At 40.6% G+C, this 24,580-nt stretch overlaps 1 protein-coding gene across 1 annotated transcript in view; it reads left to right on the forward strand.

Moving 5' to 3' along the window:
• TUBGCP5 (tubulin gamma complex component 5) overlaps positions 1-14,915 on the forward strand; it is a 57,333-nt gene extending 42,418 nt beyond the window's left edge. The window contains exons 12-23 of the mRNA XM_065880237.1: positions 128-243; positions 1,748-2,016; positions 2,991-3,189; positions 4,683-4,871; positions 5,682-5,864; positions 7,599-7,683; positions 7,916-8,036; positions 8,728-8,903; positions 9,994-10,119; positions 11,111-11,199; positions 12,896-12,996; positions 14,535-14,915. Coding sequence (XP_065736309.1) covers positions 128-243; positions 1,748-2,016; positions 2,991-3,189; positions 4,683-4,871; positions 5,682-5,864; positions 7,599-7,683; positions 7,916-8,036; positions 8,728-8,903; positions 9,994-10,119; positions 11,111-11,199; positions 12,896-12,996; positions 14,535-14,590 — 1,710 coding nt within the window. The 3' untranslated portion in view covers positions 14,591-14,915. The remainder of the gene's footprint in view (positions 1-127; positions 244-1,747; positions 2,017-2,990; positions 3,190-4,682; positions 4,872-5,681; positions 5,865-7,598; positions 7,684-7,915; positions 8,037-8,727; positions 8,904-9,993; positions 10,120-11,110; positions 11,200-12,895; positions 12,997-14,534) is intronic.
• Positions 14,916-24,580: the final 9,665 nt, after the last annotated feature.

Raw genomic sequence — 24,580 nt, forward strand, 5'->3', positions numbered from 1 at the left:
ACTTTGTTTCAAAAAACATAGAAATTGGATCACTTTTTAAAAGGTGCTTCAGAAACGCTCGAACCTCATTTAATCCAGAGACAAGGGAGTTCTGAGAATGGATGTGCGTGCTGCGCTGTCTCCTCAGGTCTCCTTGCTGTTCTCGCTCTGGGTGGAGACCGTGCGGCCCTACCTGCAGACTGTAGATGAGTGGATCGTGCATGGGCACCTGTGCGACTGTGCCCGGGAGTTCATCATCCAGAGGTGAGGGAGGCACAGCAGGAGCTGGCTTTACCTCTCTTCTCCCATGTGGAGATCGTACACTTCTGTTAGCTTCACCTGATCCATAGGCAGGTTCTCTTGCATTTTTATAGAAGACATCAGGTACCAGTGCAAAAATATTTTTCAAGTTTTATGTCAATCACAGCTTTGCTTATTAGCAGATTATATTTTTGAGTGATAGTGTGTTTTTGGCTGGCTGGTATGGTGAAAGGCACACTGAGTTCCTTAAAATGAATTAGGTGATGTCAGATGGCTTCATTAAAGGGAACCAATGGGAATAAATTATCTATGAGACAAAAGGTGTGAAAATATTACAGAATATGCCTCTAATATATTTATTTCTCCTAATTAGCTGCTCTTTTTACCTTTTTAGTATAATATTTAATAAAACAATTAAGGAAAATCTTGATCATCATAAAATCTATGATGATTCCCCTTCACTTAATTGATTTTTCTGAACAGAATCATGGAAACTGCAACGTAGAACTATTTGCAGTCTCTTAACTCAGTCTTAAGTTCTGCACTCTGTACAGATACATGTTTATTGTTTTGTTTTTTAATTTATTTATTTATTTTATTTTTGGCTGCGTTGGGTCTTTGTTGCTGCATGCGAGCTTTCTCTAGTTGTGACGAGTGGGGCCTACTCTTCGTTGCAGTGCGTGGGCTTCTCATTGCGGCGGCTTCTCTTGTTGCAGAGCACAGGCTCTAGGCATGCGAGCTTCAGTAGTTGTGGCTCGCGGGCTCTAGAGCACAGGCTCAGTAGTTGTGGTGCATGGGCTTGGTTGCTCCACAGCATGTGGGATCTTCCCAGACCAGGGCTCGAACCCGTGTACCCTGCATTAGCAGGCAGATTCTTAACCACTGCGCCACCAGGGAAGTCCCTGGATACATGTTTTTATTGATAGCTATCCATTTAACTCATCAGGGAGAGTAACTTAGAGCTACAGAAAGGTAACCCTGTTTACACAGTGCTCATATAAAAGAACTGGCCTTTCTTTAGCTGAATATTGGGTCTCATTATGTCTTGTTTCTTCTGTTGCACATGAGGATTTTTGTAAAAACGGGATTCTGACTATCCTTAGGGGGTGATGAGTACACCTTGTTTCATTGTTAAAATAGTCCAGTGGAAATAGTTGTGGAAAAAAAGATGTGGCATTCTGGAGTTTACTTTCAGAGGAGATGGGTAAACTTTTATTCTACCTCTAAAGAGAACCAAATTAATTATATTTTGTTTAATTCCAATTCAGGAAACTTTCTGCATAGTTAGATTTTACCTATGCCATTCAGAGTATTTGTCCACTTTTCTATGTTAAGCTGAAGTCAGGTAAAACATCTGTCCCATTTTACCTAAAGATTGCATTGTTTTACTAATAATTGATATTACTGTGTTTTGGAATGTTTGGACAACATGCCTAAGCTAGAATAGATACACTGTTGTTTTTAAGGAAGAGAAGTTAAAGTTTAAAATTCTTTTGAATCCCTGTAGAAACAAGAATGTTCCGGTAAATCACAGAGACTTTTGGTATGCAACTTACACACTATACAGTGTATCGGAAAAGACAGAAAACGAAGAAAAAATGAGTGATAACGCTAGTGCGAGTTCTGGCAGTGATCAAGGGCCCTCCAGCAGGCAGCACACCATGGTGTCCTTCCTGAAACCCGTCCTTAAGCAGATCATAATGGCTGGCAAGTCAATGCAGCTGCTGAAGAACCTGCAATGCATGGAGAGCACCACGTGCCAAGCCACAGCCAGAGGTAACCCCTTAGTGATGGAGCAGCTGCTCCAATCTTCACGCTTGCCATTCTGAGATATGACATTATTTTGCAGTTTGAAAATTATCAAAGCCTTTTATTTTCATGGAACTGATCACCATGATCAAATTGATAGATCACGCTGCTCTGACTGAAAAAAGATTGTCCTCGTTGGAAACATTTATCACGGTGTTTGAAAGGCAGTGATAATACGTTCCACGTGCATTTTACTTATTCTTGATGCCTTAGGACTGGTCCTTTAACAATAATTCTCTGGTATTTCTTAATGCAGAGCAGCATTTGGCACCTGAGGACATGAACTCTGGCAGATAGGAATTTGTTGGTGAGCGGTTCAGACTTGATCATAGATTTTGAGAAAATCTTGATATAATTTCTGGTCTTTTTGGATGTAATTTAAGCAATATACTTAAGGTTTTATCAACTGACTAAAAAGGCTTTGAGAGGTATAGATGTGACCTTAGTTGTTTTGTTTGTAAATCATCTTAATGTTACGTTAATTAGTTTAAATTATTATATCTACTTTAAGTAATATTTTCACTTTGTGGAATGTTTCCTTTTTAACTGAATACTAAAACGTAAACAACTTTCCAGGGCCACTGTTCAAAGTGTTTTTCCCAATGTAATTATGACTCCTATTAGTGTTATCATAGTGCTATCTAGTATAATGGTAACTTTACTTTCAGGCTTCCTGCTTAAGCTGTTACTCTGTTCAGAAAAAAACTAGCTTATACTTTGAATGTTTAACCATGAACTTTGCAATTGTCTAACAGAGGTTATAAAAATGTTTAGTTGTACTAAGGGTACTATACTGTAAGGGTAACGAAACAGGGATAGACCTTCATAGGCCAAAGGAAAAATATCAGGCTATAATATATTTAGATAAGTTTACTTAATATTTCTTAATGTTAGTTATTTACTAGAACATAATGCACCTTACACATTTCTTTATGTTTCAGATGCAGAAAGAAAAAGTCTATATACCCTGTTTCTGGAGTCTGTGCAGTCTCGTCTTCGACACGGAGAAGACTCCACTGCACAGGCCCTCACTGAGCAGCAGGCCACCAGAGAGACCCTCATTAAGATGCAGTCCATTGCCGAGAGGCATCTTGAACTGGATGATGTTCATGATCCGCTGCTGGCGATTAATTTTGCAAGGTGATGCGCACCTGCAGGATTTTCAGTGATTGAAATGGCAGAATCTGTGCTGCAATATTTAGTAACTGTTTATCTCTGCCAGGTAGGGCTTTCCAGCCTTAAAAATAGAAACCTTTGTAGCCTCTCCTTTCTAATGAATGAAATACAAGAATATATTGCGTTCACTTATTTCAGATACATAACTTAGCCTCATTATTTGTGAAAGTCCACAGATTATCATGAGCCCTAGGCCCATGGGCAGCGCTGTCACTCATACAGAAGACGCTCATGGAAGTTAGGGGTCCTGGGACATGTTGAGTCAGACCCTCCCGATGTATCTTGGCCCTTAGGGGCTTTTAGATAATTGCCCCAATGAAATAAATTATTAGTACCCACACAATACCCTGTTTATTGTCTAATGGCCGTCATTCACTACTTTCAACCCTAAGGGCTAGAAAGACCTACTCAGTACTTGATCTTTTAGGCAGAAGCAACTCTGTGAAGGTCTGCTTCACACAAAGAATGCTTTGAGGAAAAAGATTTTTATTTCTGTAATAGTTGGTAATTTTACGACTAAAGGTAAATATGGGGCTCCAGAGTTTTGATTTAAGAGAATTCTATTGAGATGAATGAATAAAGAACGTGTGGTGTATATGTATACAGTGGAATACTACTCAGTCGTTAAAAAGGATGAAATTCTGCCATTTGCAGCAATATGATGGACTTAGAGGGTATTACGCTTAGTGAAGTAAATCAGATGGAGAAAAACAAATAATGTATGATATCACTTGTATGGGAAATCTAAAAAATACAGGACTTCCCTGGTGGGTCAGTGGTTAAGAATCCGCCTGCCAATGCAGGGGACGTGGGTTCAATCCCTGGTCCAGGAAGATCCCACACGCTGCGGAGCAGCTAAGCCCATGAGCCACAACTACTGAGCCCGTGTGCCACAGCTTCTGAAGCCCACGTGCCTAGAGCCCACGCTTCGCAACAAGAGAAGCCACCGCAATGAGAAGCCTGTGCACCGCAATGAAGAGTAGCACCTGCTCGCCGCAACTAGAGAAAGCCCACGCGCAGCAACGAAGACCCAACGCAGCCAAAAAATAAATAAATAACTTTTAAAAATAAAAAATACAAGAAACTGGTGAATATGACAAAAAAGAAACAGACTGACAGATATAAAGAACAAAATATTGGTTTACCAGTAGGGAGAGGGAAGGGGGAGGGGCGAGATAGGGGTGAGGAATTAAGAGATAACAAATTACTATGTATAAAATAAATAAGCTACAAGGATATATTGTACAGCACAGGGAATATGCCAATATTTTATAATAACTATAGAGTATAACCTTTAAAAATTGTGAATCACTATGTTGTACACCTGAAACTTACATAATATTGTAAATCAGCTGTACCTCCATTAAAAGACAAAAAAAGAATTGATGTCTTTTTTTAAAAAGAGAATTCTGTTGACAGCAAGTCTTAAAAAGAAGACTCATATTTTTATATTAAAGGTTGTATTTGGAACAGAGTGACTTTCACGAGAAGTTTGCTGGTGGAGACATATGTGTGGACAGATCCTCAGAATCTGTGACTTGCCAGACGTTTGAATTAACGCTGAGATCTTGCCTCTATCCTCATATTGACAAACAGTATCTAGATTGCTGTGGAAACCTCATGCGAACTCTAAAAAAAGATTACAGGTACGAGGAGTGGTTTCATTTGGGAGGTAGTCGGTAGTTTATTGTACTTTAAGAATAGCTGAAGTTATTTTTAAACCTAGATTTCAAGCTAATTAGAGTAGGGAATGGATAGGCAATAAACAATTTTCTTTTGAGAAGATCAGTAGACCATCAGTGTTTTCCTAACTTTATTGTGAAATTTGTTTCTGAGAATTTATCCCAAATGAAATACAGAAAAAGCTTGTTACACAAAAATGCTTGTCACGAAGTTTGCTCTTAGAGAAAAAACATGAAATTACTTAGTCATGGATGACTAGTTCTTTAAATTGTGGCATATCCATAAATATGCACATCCATATTAAAATATGGCATATTCATTTCCATGTATGAACTTTGTAAAGTTCATACAAATTATGTTTATACAGAGTTTTAAATAATGTAAAGTTTCTTAAATCTTAAAAGATAGGATATATAATATGGTAGGAACTATTTTTTTTAATGCATGGAAAAAAAGACTGGGAAGAAATACCCTAAATATTAACAGTGGAAATTCATCATGAATAGTAGATTTGGATTAACTTTTTTTATTACACTTTTGTGACTTTGCCAAATTTTCTTCAATGTTATAGAAAAATAACTTCTTTCTGATTATTAAAAGTAAACCATATGCTGTTTTTATTATTTTTGAAAATCTTTAAGATGTATTAGTATTTCTAATTTTAGTAAATGTACAGTGTAAACGCATTTCACTAAAAATGATACCTGATCCTGATCTAGAATCCTATCTTATGAGCCTAAGATTTTTCTGTCACTTATTTTCTCTTCATTCAGGTTGGTTGAGTACTTACAGGCCATGAGGAATTTCTTCTTAATGGAAGGGGGAGATACCATGTATGACTTCTACACGTCAATTTTTGATAAAATAAGAGAAAAGGAAACCTGGCAGAATGTGTCTTTTCTTAATGTCCAGCTTCAAGAAGCAGTAGGACAGCGTTATCCTGAAGACAGTTCACGGTAAAATATGGGAGGACCTTTTATTTTAAATATTATAAGATAATCCATGTGTCACGAACTCTTCTCTTTTATATGTTATCTTATTTAATCCTCACACCAACCCCTATGAGTTTTACTAATGTTATTTTACACATTAGAAAACTGAGGCAGGGACTTCCCTGGTTGTCCAGTGGGTAAGACTCCAGGCTCCCAGTGCAGGGAGCCCAGGTTCGATCCCTGGTCAGGGAACTAGATCCCACATACCGCAACTAATAGTTCATATGCCGTAACGAAAAAGATCCCTCATGCCACAGCAAAGATCCCACGTGCTACGACTAAGACCTGACACAGCCAAATAAATATTTTGAGGGAAAAAAAAGCTGAGACAGCAGTGACTTGCCCACTGAATGAGAGGAGATGTGAGATGGCACCGTGTGGTCTCTCAGGGTCTGATGGCCTTGCTCACATGGCTGGAGTCCATACTTCCCTGACTTTGTCTTTTTTCCTAAGTAATTTACTGTAAGTATCTTCTTTTTTATAGCTAAACCCATTATTTAAACAGGAGTTCAGTAGCTGCCTACTAAGTGCTTGGTAGATGCACGTGTAACAGACTTACAAGCTAAAAAAATTCTGACTAGCCTGTGACATGGAATGAATTGGCTAGACTCGTAAATCACACACCGACCCTTACATCTCTGGTTGTAAGGCTAACTCCTGCCTTGGCCTTCAAGTTAACCTTCGGTGGGCTGCATCCAGGCATCGTCACAGGTGCCTCTGTATCCTGGGAGAGTCACGTCCTTTCTCAGCACAGTGACAGAACTGCTCTGAGGAGTGAAGGAAATAAGTGCCTGGCTCAGGAACATTTCCATGCTCTATGGTAGCTGCATTCTGTTGAGAGTCACACTCAGACTAGTTGGGCAGGAGTGGATGAAGCCATGTGTGACACCTTTGCTTTAGAAGCAGACCCCATTCTTTTTGTGTTTGTTTGTTTTTTTAACATCTTTATTGGAGTATAATTGCTTTACAATGGTGTGTTAGTTTCTGCCCCATAACAAAGCGAATCAGCCATACACATACATATATCCCCATATCTCTTCCTTCCTACGCCTCCCTCCCTCCCACCCTCCCTATCTCACCCCTCCAGGCGGTCACAAAGCACTGAGCTGATCTCCCTGTGCTAAGCGGCTGCCTCCCACCAGCTATCGGTTTCACACTTGGTAATGTATATACGTACATGCCACTCTCTCACTTTCAGACCCCATTCTTGCCCACACACTTGCATATGCCTGCTCTCCAGGGTGAGAACAGCTTCTCCCGCCACCAGACACACACACACACACACACACACACACAACACACACACACACACACACACTCCCTCTCCCTCTCTCTCCCTCTCTCTCTCTGTCTCTCTGTCTTTCCCCACCCTCTCTCCTGCCACCCCCAAGAGTGTCCATCTCCTGAGCCTCTCGCTGAACTCTACCAGGACTAGGCACCTGCCAAATACAGTTAACCTTCCCTGACTTTGTCTTTTTTCCTAAGTAATTTACTATAAGTATCTTCTTTTTTATAGCTAAACCCATTATTTAAAAATTTTGCCCCCCTTCTTTATTTCTAAAACCTGATTTCTATTCTGGAATATATGCTTAGAAAAATATGGAATATCTGCATTCCTTTTATGAAATGTCTTTTTGGAATATATAAATTAAATAACTCAAAGTGCTAAATAACTAAAACTTATATTTCTTTATCTAGTCTATCTATATCTTTTGAAAATGTTGACACAGCTAAGAAGAAACTCCCTGTTCATATCTTAGATGGTCTGACCCTGAGCTATAAGGTATGTGCTGATACTCTAAGAACATTTTCTATTAAAATTAAGGCATACAAGGGACTTCCCTGTCGGTCCAGTGGTTAAGACTCCGCACTTCCAATGTAGGGGGCGCGGGTTCGATCCCTGGTCAGGGAACTAAGATCCCACATACTGTGCGGCACAGCCAAAAAAAAAAGAATTTGAGACATATGAGTAATAGGTTACTTTCTATTCTAATTTTCTGTTTTTGTTTTCATAGGTCCCATGGCCTGTGGACATTGTTATAAGTTTGGAATGTCAAAAAATTTATAATCAGGTGTTTCTTCTCTTATTGCAAATAAAATGGGCAAAATATAGTCTGGATGTTTTACTATTTGGTGGTAAGATTTGTTTTCAACAGATAAATTATAATTTAATTTTAGCACTGAAAATAAGGTTGGTAGTCTTAGGTCATTTTTTATATATACACAAGTGCCAAAATGATATGTATTTATGGCCATAGCTTTACAGACATCAGAATTAATTTCCCTGAATGAGTACAGTTAATCTGAAATACAATAACTAAATTAGGAATTTAGCCAGAATAAAAATTCTTAGGTTGGGCTTCCCTGGTGGCACAGTGGTTGAGAGTCCACCTGCCGATGCAGGGGACACGGGTTTGTGCCCCGGTCTGGGAAGATCCCACATGCCGTGGAGCGGCTGGGCCCGTGAGCCATGGCCGCTGAGTCTGCGCGTCCGGAGCCTGTGCTCCGCAATGGGAGAGGCCACAACAGTGAGAGGCCCGCGTACCGAAAAAAATAAAATAATTCTTAGGTTATGTGAAAAAGTTTTAATGACAAGTTAATAGGACTTTGTTTTTATATTTTTGATGACAGTGATAATCAGGGTGATATGGCAGCTTTAACTGCTTCACCTTCCAGATAGGGAGGATGGGGTCCCTGCTGTGCATCCAGCCGAGTGCCCTTTACAGGGCAGACGACCACACCATTGCAAGTCCTGCTCTGTGCAGTAGTGCAGGTGGGGTCTGAGTGGATGCTCTTCCCACCCCCTCTCCTCTTCGTTCCTTTACAGAACTAGCTAGTCCTGCTGAAAAACCACAACTTGAAGGACTCTTAGGTGGACAAGACACAGCTGCTAATTTTGGACCACAGAAGGAGCCAGTAAGACAGCAGATTCATCGTATGTTCCTCTTAAGAGTGAAGCTCATGCACTTTGTGAACAGCTTACACAACTACATCATGACCAGGGTTCGTGTCTGTCCATCCACTCAGTTCTGTCACCGTGTATACATCTGTTCGTGGAGAATTACTTGTAATATATTTATAAATACAAACAAGCACACAAGATACTTAATAGACTGTAAATGTGAAGATAGCACATACTAAAAACTTGATCATAAAATAACATGGCAGCAGGGGGAAGTGTTTTTTAAAACATGCCAGAGCACATGTATCCAGACACTGTGTCTCTCCTGTCTAGTGACCCCTTGGGATGACACACCCAGAGCGCCTCTTTTGGACTTGCCATCAGAACTTGCTATATAGTCCTTTAAATGTCAGCAGTGGGAACAGGGCTGTCCCTGGAAAATGGCTTCAATTTTTTGTAATGGAAGCCTAAAAACAAATCTGTCAGGCTCGTATGGGGTGTAAGGAGGAAAATGCAGCCAGATTATATACTTTTTTTCTTAAATATAAGAAGTAACTCGTAGAGTAAATAAAACTGCTTTTCTTACACATATTAAAACCAGTTCTAGAGGAACTTCTGAAGAGGAGTTCAGATGTTTGAACAGTAGCAGTGTTATTCGAGGACAGTATTCATTGGGATTATAATGGTTGCTAAAAAAGAATTTGTAGTCATTCTGGTAGATAGGTTCTAAGAACCCACTTTTGTTTGGATGAAGTGAGCCTTTGAAGCCTGTGTTTTATACATGATACACATGGCAGAGGTGCTCTCTTTCCCGTGCACTAGTGCCCTTCAGAGGACCAACCTTAAGCCCTTAATTGTTGAGAGTAAATGGTTAAGTTTTTGTTTAATTTGTTTTTTGTTTTCTACTTGAAGTACAGTTATGTTCCTTTTAAAGAAAGACCATTATGTAAGCAGTGGAATTTATAAAAACATATAAATTCAATTTATCTGGTGACTTTTTTAAAAAAATCAATGCATATCCTATACAGTTCATATACTTGCCCCTCCACACAGGAGCAGTCTGTTAGTCCAGAGTGAGGCATTCCCTCCCTGTGCAAGTGAATGTAGAAGAGGTTGGTAAAAAAAGTTTTGTGTGTGGCACATTAGTTCTCAAAGAAAAAAATCTATTGATTAAATTTGTCATCTTTCAAGATTCTTCACAGTACAGGGCTGGAGTTTCAACATCAAGTCGAAGAAGCCAAGGATTTAGATCAATTGATTAAAATTCACTATAGATACTTGTCAACCATCCATGATCGATGTCTGCTGAGAGAAAAGGTATGTGAGGTGTCACCTGTGAACTTGGCCACTGAGGCAGGAATGAAGCCAGCCAAGGGAAGTTGTCTCTCTACTTTGGAATTTTATACTTATTAAGCTTCTGATCTGCAAAATATTTTTTTGACATCTTTATTAGAGTATAATTGCTTTACAATGGTGTGTTAGTTTCTGCTTTGTAACAAAGTGAATCAGTTATACATATGTTCCCAGATCTCTTCCCTCTTGCGTCTCCCTCCCTCCCACCCTCCTTATCCCACCCCTCTAGGTGGTCACAAAGCACCGAGCTGATCTCCCTGTGCTATGCGGCTGCTTCCCACTAGCTATCTACCTTACGTTTGGTAGTGTATATATGTCCATGCCTCTCTCGCGCTTTGTCACAGCTCACCCTTCCCCCTCCCCATATCCTCAAGTCCGTTCTCTAGTAGGTCTGTGTCTTTATTCCTGTCTTACCCCTAGGTTCTTCATGACATTGCAAAATATTCTTTAAGGAAGGACCAGATCAAATAGGTTACAAATTTGTACCATATGACTGGAAATTACATATAAGAGAAACAGCTGACAACTTTATTGTGACAGTCTGCACTCAGCACTGTGTTTGGATTCAATAAGAAAATTTTATCCACAGTTATGGAATAATAGTGCTTTGGTCAGGAAATGTGTCCAGCTTGATGTGAATATATTAAGTCATCTTACAGCCATTGGAATAACTTGCCCCATTTCACTGGTGAATTCAAATGGCTGTCCCAGGAAAAGGTAGCTTGCTGGCTCTGTTGGTCAGACTCTGCTGCTGATATACCTGTACTGTGGGTGCGGTAGGCGTGTGGTCCAATTCCAAGTGCATTTTGTTCAGAGCCTAGTACCCTTCCTTATACCTAGAAGGCAATGATTGCACTGAGCTTTTTCTGTGACTCATTTAAATTAGGTGAAAGTGTTGGTGTCAGTGTCCAAACATGGTCACAGAGCCTATGTTCTTCCATGGCTTTCTCTCCAGGTCAGTTTTGTGAAGGAAGCCATCATGAAGGTGTTGAACTTGGCCCTCATGTTTGCAGACGGTTGGCAGGCTGGCCTGGGGGCATGGCAGTAAGTACGCAGCTTGTGGGGCCTCTGTGCTGTGACCATTTCAGTTTCACTTTTAGCTGGCTTCATTCTGGGAGCCTTGTTTTTCTTCTTGGCAACACATCACATACACTTATAATTATGGAAAGAATTGAAGAATTGAATTTGTTCATCTAAACTAGGCAACATCAAAATTATGCAATTCTTTTCTGAGCGGTAAAACAAGAGAAATCTGAAGTCTTTTGATTAGAACAAGCAAATATCCTTAAATTACATTCCTGTTGTATAGGTTTGCTAAATTTTTGTTAATGGATGCCTTCGAGCATACACAGAAGCGGGCACGGAGCATAACAGACCCTGGGGTCCATCACTCCACTTCAGCAGATGCCAGTGACAATCAGTTCTGTTTTGTGTTTACTGCCCACTCCCACTCCCATTCACTCAATTATTTTAAACCAAATTCTGGACATCATGCTAGATCCTCGTCCAAAATTGTATTTTAGAGAGCTCTAAAAGAATGATTGTATATTTTACTTGTAGGGTGTTAGCTCTAAAAGAATGATTGTATATTTTACTTTTAGGGTGTTTATTATCCACACCTATCACATAGAAAGAGGACCCAGGAGCTCTTTCTTCCTATCCAGAGTACCATCCTCTACTGTTACCTTGAATGTGCGGCTCAATAGTTTGTCCCTGTCTTGTTTATAAAATTAATGCAATGCTGCTATTATTACTTCCTTGAAATATATTTAAAAGAGCAAGTCTGGTTGACTGGGCTCTTGGGATAATAGCTTGTACTTAGCTGGTATTAGTAAGGAGCCGAAAGTTCGTTATAGCACTAATCTAAGATCTTAACATATGGCTGTGTCAGAATACTCTGAATGGTAGATAAAATTCCTCATTGCAGGGGTGAGAACAGAAGTCTTACTTTATTATTGCTGTCTCAAGCGTGTACAGCAGACTTCCGCCTCCATGTCACTGTCAGGTGGAGGAGAAGGTAATAACACTGCTGCATATTGTTGGCTAAAATTGAGCTGTTTCTTCAACAAGGGGGTGAGGAGGACTTAAGAGGCATATTAACCATCACAGTTTATGGAAATTAACTGATCTTGATTCACATTTAAAGCAGAAAGTGAAAAATTTTAAAGCAAGGTGAAATTTTTAGGCAAATGATATGGTGGCTATGATTTTAAAGGAGTATTTATCTTTAGTGTGTACACACTGAAATATTTATGACTGAAATGCTATGATGTCTCAACTTTGCTTCTAAAGATACGGGGCTAAGGGTATAATTGGGACTGCCTGCAGGGGGGTGACTACTGAAGCTGGGTATGGGTGCTTGCTATTTCCCGTAATAACAGTTTTCTAGTAAGTTTAAAATGTAAGGTTTTATATCTTTAATGTGCTGTTTATTTGAAAGAAGGTGTGCTTGTGAAAAGTAAAAGTATAGAACTGTACAATAGAAAAGGGAATATCCTTAGTTATCCTCACTCGAGAACTCACTACCATCCTGAAGCAGCAGTTTTATATCCTAATGACACTTTCCTTCAGACTCTTTGAAAGTTTGGCAGGAAATTTTATATTTTATTTTAGAATCTTTAGAGTTAGGATTCTACATAATTAACCTGAAGCACATTTGAAATTACTCCAAAGGTATTTTATAGCCTACCTAGTAACTCCTTATGCATTTACCTAAATTGAAATTTACTTTCTTTCCTAGAATGGAATCTATAGAGAAAATGGAGTCTGATTTTAAAAACTGCCATATGTTTCTTGTAACCGTTTTAAACAAAGCTGTCTGTAGAGGATCCTTTCCCCATCGTGAGTATTATGTTAAAATATTACTGCTTTTATATTTTCTGGTAACTAAGTCTACCTGTTATTGTTTTGGTACTGATCTCATGAAGAATTAGAATTTTTCACCACTTCGAACCTGGAAAGTCCCTCAGCAGTTGAATTGTTTTTCCCAAATTACAGTGGGGTGAGTGAATCAGTTGTAAAACATTGAGACTGAAGATTTTGCTTTCTAGTATATCATGTGTTACACCAATGGATTTCTAAAACCATTGTTAATTAAAGCAGATGGCAGAATAGGTTTCAGTACACTTCATTGTCATGTGTAGCCTTTGTAACTATTCCTTTTCAAAAGATAGGGTTTGTGGGGGTGGGGGGGGGTGTTTGTTTTTTGTTTTTTTAGCAATTTTAAAATTCCCAAGGCTGCCTCTTAAACAAGGAAATGCAGGCCTGACGGTTCAGTACACAGACAGTGTGTGAAGCAGACAGAGGTCTGTGGGGTGAGTCATGGGGAGAACACAGTCATTTAATCTACAGACACAAAGGACTAAGTAGTATCTCTTGCAGAGCTTTTTTGGGAAAAGTATGCAGGACTGATTTGTTCCCTATTTCTGTATGTTCAAATTGTGACATGCTCATTAAAAGTAGCTGAACATTTTTTAAAATACTGTTAAAGTAACGAGTGAACATAGAATAAACAAACAAAAACATATCATCAGAAAGTTGTGAATGCAAAGAAATCTAAATAAATTCTGGGATGAGATGAGCCCTTCAGTGCTGACCTGCTGCACCCACAGTTCAGGTAGGCGGGGCAGTGACCGGCCAGAGGCACATAATATTTGCCAGGATAGAGAAACTCGTTGTTGGCGTGGCAGACTGGAATCCTAGAGGAGCGCACGCAGGGCCAGTCCTCCTGACCCCCAGCCCTCCCCGAATGCTCTGCGTAAGTGGTGAAGAAGCTGGGGGCCGGCCAGGCAGGAAAACAGAGAAAGTTCTGATCTCAAAGTGCTTACTTAGATCCCTATATTCCTGTGTCGTGTGACTTCTACAACGAAGAGCCATTTGTTTATTACGCAAGTATTTAAAAACAAATTACTGTTGTAAGCCCCTACTGCCACCTCTCAGCCTCCCCCATTTTTACCCCTGGCCAAAAGAAAAAAACCATACTGTGTTAGAAATGTGTTAGAGGAAACATCGATACATTTGTCCATTTTTGCACTGGGTGACTGTTAGGCAAGGAGATTCCACTCATAGCTCAGAACATGGTGTTTTGTTATGAATTGAGGCCAGATTTTATGACATTTTGAAAAATGTGATTTGCTCAGCGTAATGCCCAGATTTTTCTTGTTTTCAAAACTAAAATGATCTGAAATAGAAATAAATCATACTTTCTCAATTGTATTTAATAAATGATTATCATCTTTATTGTATGTTAAGAGTAATGAGTATTTTAATTAAAAATAGAAAATGTCTCTAAATACTTTTCAAGACATTTATTAGAGCCTATTTAGCCATTTTCAAACATTTAAACCTATTTTATTAACCTGTTTTTATTCTTCCCACAGTGGAATCTCTAGCACTGTCACTCATGGCTGGCATGGAGCAAATATCTTCAGTGTAGTAAATGCCTCAGATTTAATCTTCATACATATACATTTCCACCACATGCAGCTGCGAAACGGGAGTCTATTTTGGTTTGTTTTTAAAACTGTTGTCTACTGTCTAGACAAGTGGGTTTTATGTGTTTTCTCTGGAGATTATTGGTTAGTATATTGGGTTATGCATATAAAGCTGTATCAATAATGCAGAATGTGTATAGGCTGTTTACACTTATATTTCCTACTATAAGCTATAGATTTATGGTATTGATACCTTTAAATATAAAATAATTGTTTTTGAAAATGTAATTATTAATATTAAAAATAAATTAAAGCACTTTATTCCCCTTTTGCTTAGCCAGAGAAATGTTGGGCTTTTTTTGTATGCCTGGGAAGTTCCAAAATGGAAAATAGCTTCCACCAGTGTCAATAAATGTAAAAGCCCGCTGTTGATACATCCTATTGTATGGCTTTTGTGAGCTAGCCACAATTAATTAAAACTATATTTACTGTTCAGTTTTCCTACATTTTCTTTATATACTTCTTGGCATGTCTCTAGCATTTATGACTCAGCGCTGTATTTACTAATTTTTTTAAAAACAACTACTGAAGTCCACGTAGCCTCAGAGCTGAGCACCAGGGGCCTCTGCCCAATCTCAGTCGTTTTACAGCATCAGCATTTCCTGCATGCAGATGGCAAAGTCAGCTAATAAGCCCTCCTGGGAATGAGCCCAGGTCTCAGGCTTTACTTTGAAGTCTTGGAAGAAATTCACTGAGGAGGCCTTCAAATGCCAGGGATGAATAGTTACTTCCAGGTCTCAAGAAAACACTGCAGTATAACCTAACAGCTGTAAGATATGAGAAGTATTTCTTGATCTGGTGCTTTAAGTCAAAACCCTGTAGAAACTGATGGAAGCATATGCTCGCATAAAGCAGTCATGATGGAGTCAAGGTTCAAACAATGATGGCCTGGCTCTTTTGGTAAAGTTATTTATGCATAGCAAAAATCATCACATCAAACATACCAAAACATAATTCTTTCATAAACTGAATTATGTTTATTATCAGTGTTTCTAAACCTGGGATAGAAGATACATTTATTTATAGGATATTTAGGAAAGTAAATATTTTCATTTAAAAAAATGAGTATTTGGAATTTGTTGTTATCTTAGACTGATTTTATACTGTATTTGTTCTATTCTCATGACTTTAAGAGTTTCCAAGGGAAGATTAGCAAAGTTTAAATTGGGGGAAGAATAGACTTCACAAAGTGTCACCAGTTGGTTTCTTTGGGAAGGAGCCTCCAAGATGCAGAGTGCCCAGTGGGAGGAAGGGAAAGGGCGATGAACTGGCTGTAGAGAAATCCAGCCCTGCCGGGCTGAGACAATAGGCTTCTGTCCCCCACCTTCATCAGTCCTTGGTTGTGGGTCCCTAGGGCAAGCATGACCTCTCCAGCTGAGGCCATCCCAGGAGCAGCGACACTGCAGCTATGTGCTGGCAGTGCACCAGCACATCAGCTACACTCATCGGGTGATTCTTGAGTCATCTAAATAAAGGACTTTTACGCTAACTCTAAGTAAGAACTGCTCCTTGACTAGTTTGTGTGGGAAAGTTAATGCTGTGATGTACATTAAATCGCCTTCTCCTCTGTGTGGAATAGATGGGATCTCTTTTACTTAATTTTTCTTCTGGTTCTGTTTGGACCTTTAATCTTATGGTTTTCCAGTTGAGCATGTTAGGAGCTTGGAAGTCATCACTCCCATCCTTGGAACAAGAAAAAAGCTGAACAAAATGAAGATCAAGGGCTTCCCTGGTGGCACGGTGGTTGAGAGTCCGCCTGCTGATGTAGGAGACGCGGGTTCACGCCCCGGTCTGAGAGGATCCCACATGCCGCGGAGTGGCTGGGCCCGTGAGCCATGGCCGCTGGGCCTGCGTGTCCGGAGCCTGTGCTCCGCAACGGGAGAGGCCACAACAGTGAGAGGCCCACGTACCACAAAAAAATAAATAAAATTTAAGAAAGGTCCTCTCCACTCCAAGATTTTATAAAATTTCACATTATTTCCCTTAGGAACTTTTAAGTTTTCATTTTTATATTTAACTGTTCCATCTAGAATTTATCTTGATGTAAAATATAATGTGTAAGATCAGCTTGGGAATGATTTCCCATGTGAACGGATCCAGGAAAGCCTCCTTGAGAGGTGACATTTGAAAGTCATGTCTTATCAGTCATGTAAAAGGTGGGGATGGGAAGAATGAGCCTGGTGTGTCCATGACAAAGCAAGACCTGCGTGGCTAGTGCACAGAGAGCAAGGGGCATGTCAGGAGATAGGCTTGGAGAGGTAGTTGGGTGGAGAGGGGAGTCCAGGAGGAGCCCCTGTGGACGGGAGCTGGTGCCACTGACAGGGCTAAAACTGTGTGTGCTACTCTACTCGGCAGTGGCCTTCCAATTGGAGTTTTTGTACCCTGGGGTACATGAAGACTCTCCAGGTATTTTATGGGCATGAAAAATTTAAGAGAATCTCTGTATCTACCAATCCTAGAATTAGGATTCAGAAGTGACGTGGTTGGCCTGGGCTAACACCTATGAAATTTAAAAATGAAGTCAGACATACTCTGATAGGAAGTAATCTGACTTAGCTCATTAGCTCAGTCAGAGAATGGTTTTGCCAGTGAGGACTGGTTTTGCAATTATGTTAAACTTGGGGATATTTGGCATAAATTGCCTAGGTAATGTGTAGCTTTAAAAATTTAATGAAGACATATTGAAAGCATTTGTGATAAACCAACAGAGCAGAAACTATAGCCTTTGCAAAGTTAAGAGAAAATGTTTGAAGACCACTGAGTTAGAACATAGGCTCAGCTTCTGTAACAAAGAGACCAGAACACATTTCCATGAGGAAAGCGAAGTTCATTTCTCTCCCGTGATAGTGCAGAGGTCCAAGTGGGGTTCAAGGTGGCCGAGTGGTTCTACACCATGAGGTTGAGGACAGAGGTCCCTTCTGGCTTCTTATTGCCAATGATGTTGCCCTTGTTTGAATAGCCCAGGCCAGCTGGCAGCCCTCTGTCTACCTTTCAGCCCACAGAGGAAGAGAGGAAGCAGAGGGCAAGCATCTGTCCTACGTGTCACACCTAGTTGCAAGGAGACTGAGAATTTAGTTAAGGTACCTAGAGTTCCGGCCTTTTTCAAATACTGAGATATAATTTACCTACGCTTATTCACTTTTATCAGAGATTGATCTGAGACCTGATCCAAATTCTCTATCTCAGAAAATGCCCTGCATACTTCCACTGGTGCAGGTGTGAGTTTGCAGTAGGACTTCATGTGCCGTAGATGGAGAGAATATACAGTTGAGAAGAAACCAGTTGAGTCTTTGACAAGCAATGTGGTCTGGTAGGATGGATTGGAATGTGAAAGCTGCGAATGAAAGATCAGTCACTTATCCCAACAATTTTTTCCCCCAGTCCTGCCCAGATTTTGCTGAGAAGGTGGCAGTAGATAAAAAGCTGGGAGTGTAGTAGTCCTGTGCCTTCTCAGAGTGATTGTATTCTGGAGCCCTGTCAAAGCCAAATCCGAATGTGAACCAAAAGTATCTGAAACTGCAGCCCAACCCCTCCTAGTTCAAATATTCACAAGATTAAAGAGGTGGTGGTATTAGAGGCTAGAGATTGGGAACCACAGCCTCAATATTAGTGCAGCTCATCTGCAATTCAGTTCAAACCTAGGAGGAATCTGTAGAATCCTTTCCTGTCACCAAATATAGGACTCAAGATTCTGACACTCCCATTCTGATGTGTGTGTTTTCCCCCACACTACAATTCTGACACCAACTCGCTGTCATAATTCAACTCAGTTCTGACATTATCCACCTGCAGATAGTGTCAGATCCCACAGGTTAAGGGCTCAGTCCTACAGTACTGCTGTGTACCCCACTTCAGATGCCAATCACAAGTCCGGGTTGTCGCCTGCTCTTCTGACTGATCGGCTGTACATCGGAGGTGCCCACGACCCCCTCCTTGGGTTTGATTTGCTAGGATGGCTCACAGAACTCAGAGAAACATTTTACTTACTAGATTACCAGTTTATTATGAACTAATATAATTTAGCAGCAGCCAGATGGAAGAGGTACATAGGGCAATGCACGGGGAAAGGGTGCGGAGCTTCCATGCTCTCTGAGCGCAACACTCTCCCTGCATCTCCATGTGTTCACTAACCCGGAAGCACTCTGAAGCCCATCCTTTTTAGGTTTTTATGGAGGCTTCACTACATAGACGTGATTGATTAAATTATTGGCCATTGGTGATGAACTCAAGTCTCCAGCCGCTCTCCCCTCTAATCACATGGTTGGTTCCTCTGGTGACAAACTGTCATTCTTAGGTTACCTAGGCTAGGGGCTTTCAAAAAGTCACCTCATTAACAAAAGGAAACTGGAAAAATGTCTGTGAAGTGTTGAGGAAGACTGCAGGTTCTAATGATGGCAGAGTAGTGCATATCGGACTAATATTTTTACCAGTAGTGATAAAGTCTAGACAAAATGTTTACAGTGGTACTAAAAAATAAAAGACACCTTTGTTGCTCTCATCACAGGAAATCCTAAGGATTTTAGGAGCTCTTTGTCAGGAACAGGGATAAAGACCAAATATATATTTATTATAAAACACAGTATCACAAGGACAGAATTGCATTCTCTAGGAAATTAAAGCAATATTATACTACAGTGTCCAATGTTCTTTTTATAGACAATATCTAGATTACCATTTTAAAACTTAGAAGATGTGTAACTGTCACCATATATAACAAAATGGGACCCATAATCAAGGAAAAACATAGTCAATAGAAGCACACCCACAGTTAATTCAGTTATTAAAATTACCAGGCAAGTACTTTGAAATAATTTTATGATTGTGTTGAAGAATTTGCAGGAACAGATGACATACATGGTGAAGAAGACAGGTATTTCAAGTAGATAAATGGGAAGTCTAAAAAAAAAACTAAAATATACCTCCCGAAATTTTAAAATTTATTAGATGGATCTATCAGCAAATCTGCTGAGACTGAAAACAAGAAGGTTAATAAACTTGAAGACATTACTAAAAATTACAGGAAGAAAGAGAAAAATTGGGAATGAAAAAGTATCACTAATTTTGTGTGATAATATCATATAATCTAACATACATGTAATTGATGACCCAGAAGGAAAAGACAGAATGTGTCAGAAAAATATTTTAAGAAATAATGGCTGAGGGACTTCCCTGGTGGTCCAGTTGTTAAGACACCGTGCTCCCAATGCAGGGGGCCTGGGTTCCGTCCCTGGTCAGGGAACTCGATCCCGCATGCTGCAAATAAAAGATCCCGTGTGCCGCAACTAAGGCCGTGCACGGCCAAATAAATAAATAAATATTTAAAACAAAAAAGGAATAATGGCCAAGCCCTGGTTGGTTTGGTACCCGGGGACATGGATCTAGGGTGCAGTTGCAGGGTCGCCTGCCTGTTACCACACCCCACCCACCCCGGGAGTGTGACACAAGCAAGCCTGGGTGTGGGGTGCCTGTCTGTCTCTATCTGGGTGTCTGAGTTCCAAAAATGTGTGTCGTTTGTTCCTCCTCATCCTTTTCTAGGACTGTTGTTTTTTCAGAGCTTGATTGTGAGAGAAAAGCTTGTATGAAATCCCCCCTTTGCCTCCGCACCTCCCCCCAAATAAAAGGAGGAATAAACATTGGTCCCCTGAAGAAGCCCTGCCTGGGGGAGGGTGGAGCCAGCCTGCTGAGAGGGCAGTGCCGCTGGGGCTGGGGCTGGACTAGGGCTCACACTGGAGCACCTACTTTCTTTGCACACAAAAAGCACCCCATTTCCAACAGCAGAGGGGAGTCCCTGTAAGGTGCCCACACTGCCACAGCTCCAAGCCAAAGAGGTTCACGATTGCCTTGTGTTTGTTGGGCCCAGACTGCTGCCCTGGAACCCATACATGCCAAGCTGTTCTCCTCACTTGATAGCCCTCAGAGCATCACATCTTCACACTGGGTGCCCCTTCCCCTTGCCCGTTATTCAGCAGTGGCTTTGTGGTCACCGTCAGTGGCTCTGGCCCTGCCACAAGGACCCTGCTCCTCCTCTTGCTTTTAGGCAGTCTTACCCAGCAAGGTAATTGTCCCAAGCATGTTGGCTTCCCTCTCAAGAGCAAACCCTTTCTGTACACATCTTTGGAGAGGTGAGCTCCTTGCAGAGGCCAGAGCAAGTGCAAGCCATGGAGTAAGGCCGGAAGGAGTCTGTGGTCCTCCCAGGGCCTGGAGGCTCTTAGTACCATTCACCCTGCCTCTTCTTGGTGGTTTGGGTTCTGAGCAAGTCCTAGAACCCCTCTTCTCCCCTGCCTAGTGGGGCGGCAGAGGCTACCCTCTCAACATCAGTAGTGCTCAGTTCCTCGGACTCTTTCCCAAATGGCAGGCTGCCTCTGGGCAGGACCATCACTGTCTGGCACACACGAGGTGAGGCAGGCACCACCCTTAAGGACCTGAGCCCAGTGGGGGAGGCAGAGGGGCTCAGGCTTGAGAAGAGCCTATCTGTGTGCACAGAGTGAGGTGTGTGTGGATGTGTGTGCCCGCGTGCATGATTTTATTCTTTTCTCCACGGGGACGGTTGCATTCAGGGCATTTTTCTACAAGAAACAGCCTTCTCTTCCCCCAGCAAGGACTGGCTGTAACCTTAAGTCCATCAAAGACCCTTGCAGCCAAAAGAGAACCTCACCATGACAGCTGGTGTGGCTGAGGGTGGCCAAGGTGGGAAGTGGGCATAAGAATAAATGCCTCCCCAAATTCAATGTGAGCCCCAGCAGGAGAGGGTGTCAGGGTTGCCAGGGCCCAGAAATGCAAGCTGACTCCCTGCCTGGCCTTTTCTTCGCTTCCTTGAGTAAACCTGGAGCAGCAGTAGCTGCCTCCTCCACCTGGGTGGACGGTGGCTGGGTGTCTGTGGTGGGGCCTCATGGCGCCTGGGAGGAGATGAAGGTGAAGAGGTTTTTCTTACTGTATAAATGAATATTTGTATGGTTAATTAGCACGTGCACGCACACACACACACACACACACACACACACACACCCCCAAAAAAAAAGAATGGCCTAAAATTTTCCAGATTTGATGAAAAACATGAACCTGTAGATCCAAGAAGGTGAATGAATCTCAAGTTAGATAAAGACAAACAAAACCATACCTAGGTCCATCATAGTCAAACTGCTAAAAACAAAAGATAAAATCCTAAAAGGCAGCCTGAGGAAAAGAAATACATTACATACAGGGTAACAATGATAAGAGTGATACTGACATATATGAATCAAGGCAACTAAGAGAAACTGGAACAACATCTTTAAAGTATTGAGTAAGATTGCTGGTTCCAGTGACAGCAGAGTAGAGCATTATTAGACTAAAATTTATGCCAATAATAAACTCTGGACAAAATGTTTTTTAAAAAGGTACTAGAGAATGAACAAAAGCAGAAAATTTGGGGTATTTAGAGAAGGAAACCACATTATTTGAAACCCACATTTACAAGGCTTTCTCTAAGAGCACCCCAGGATACACAGCACTCCAGGATGAACAGACAGAGCTCAGCTGGAAAGCTGAAGTCTCACTGGCTTGGACTCCAGGACTGCCGGGAAGGCTCAAACCCTGAAGGGGAGCCCTGTAATCTGTATTAAACTCCTCTCACATACTTGATTGACTCCTAAGCATGCATGTGTATGACAAGACCTCAAAGAGTGAAGAAGTAAATCAACAGCTGACAGTCAAAAGCACTGAACAAGGACTTTGAAAGATACTTCCAGAAGAAAAGGTGGTAAGTTCAAGACCCATTTGGTTAGACTCAAAAAAGCTGGAGAGGGCTTCCCTGGTGGCGCAGTGGTTGAGAGTCCGCCTGCCCATGCAGGGAACACGGGTTCGTGCCCTGGTCCGGGAAGATCCCACATGCCGCGGAGCGGCTGGGCCTGTGAGCCATGGCCGCTGAGCCTGCGCGTCCGGAGCCTGTGCTCCGCCACGGGAGAGACCACAGCAGTGAGAGGCCGGCGTAACGCAAAAAAAAAAAAGCTGGAGAGAAAAGAAAGCAAATTAAGCTAAAAGAAATTTGAAGCTAGATAATGAGTAGGATAAAGGCATAAGGGAATAAATAAGAAAAAACATTTTATGAGTTCAACAAAACCCTGATAAAAATTTACAAAGAATTGCAAGAAAATAAAATTACAGAAAAATATCCCTCATGAAATTTAGACCCAAAATTCCCTAGTGAAATCAAGTCCTTAAGCAAATCAAGTTCACCACCACAGAGTTGGTTCAACATTTGAAAATCAAACAATGTAATTCACCATATTAACAACGTAAAGGGCAAAAATCATCTTATCACCTCAATAGATGTAGAAATGTATTTGAAAAAAGCCATGACCATTCATGATAAAAGCTCTCAATAAACTAGGAATAAAAAAGTATTCCTCCACCTAATGAGGAGCATCTTTAAAAAAAACAAACAAAAAAAAAACATGATTAACGGGGAAAGACTAGGTGCTTTACCCCTAAGGTTGGGAACAAGGCAAATATGTATGCTTTCAACACTTCTGTACAATATCATGCTGACGGTCCTAGCCAGTGCAATAATTAGGAAAAAGAAATAAAAGTCACAAAGATTGGAAAGTAAGACGTAAAAATTGTCTTTATTCACAAATGACATGATTGTGTATGTAGAAAATGTAAAGGAATTTCAAACTACTGGAACTATAAAGTGAATTTAATAAGTTCAAAGGATTCAAGGTCAATATAAAAATATTTCTATATAATAATTGTAACATGAAATTTTAAAATATGAATAAGCAAATATAGTAAAGTGTTTATAGGGTCTAGGTGGTAGGTATAAATGAGTGCTCACCGTAAAATTCTTTCAACTGTCTTGTATGTTTGAAATTTTTATAATGATGTATTGGAAGAAACAAGATCATGAAATAAAACATTGGAAACATAAACTTTCTAGGAATGCATTTGACACAAGATATATAAGACCTCTAAATTGAAAACTATAACATTAGAGAGATTAAAGACCAAAATGAAAAGATATACCACATTTATTAATTAAAATATTCTATATGATTAAGATGTCAGTTCTTCCCAGCTGATCCATGGAATCAGCACAATCCACATTAATTCCAGCAGGCATTTTGTAGATGCCAGGCTGACTGTAAAATTTAGATGAATATGCAAATGACCTAGAATAACCAAAGCAATTTTGAAGGACAGGAACAGCGTTAGAGGACTTTACCTGATTTCAAGACTTTCTCTAGAGCTGCAGTAATCAAGGCTAGTGTGGTACTGGGACTTCCCTGGCAGTCCAGTGTTTAGGACTCTGCGCTTCCACTGCAGGGGGCACGGGTTCAATCCCTGGTCAGGGAACCAAGGTCCCGCATGCTGTGTGGCCACAAAAAAAAAAAAAAAAAGATTAATGTGGTACTGGCAAAAGGATAGACAGATTAATGGAGTAGAATAGAGAGTCCAGAAATACTTATACCTATATAGTCTACTGATTTTTTTTTTTTTTTACTAAGATGCCAAAAAATTTAACGGAAAAAGGAAGCTTTTAAACAAATGGTGCAAGAGCAACTGGATGATTCCAGCTACATTTCACCCCTGAACAACACAGGGGTTAAGGGTGCCAACCACCCCCCACCCTTTCCCCGGGCTGTCGAAAATCCATGCTTAACTTCACAGTCAGCCCTCCACATCCAAAGTTCCACATCCATGAATTCAATCAACATATGCAGCAGTACATGCACTACTGTATTTATTGAAAAAATTCTGCGTATAAGTGAACCTATGCAGTTCAAACCCATGTTGTTCAAGGGTCAACTGTATACGATATTCTGGAAAAGGCAAAACTATGGAGACAGTAAAAAGATCAGGGGTTGGGGGGATATAAATGAATAGGCAGAGAACAGACAATTTTTAGAGTAGTGAAACAATTCTGCATGATACTACAGTGATGAATACATTTG

Source organism: Phocoena phocoena, chromosome 7, assembly GCF_963924675.1.
Source record: "Phocoena phocoena chromosome 7, mPhoPho1.1, whole genome shotgun sequence".
Lineage (NCBI taxonomy): Eukaryota > Metazoa > Chordata > Mammalia > Artiodactyla > Phocoenidae > Phocoena > Phocoena phocoena.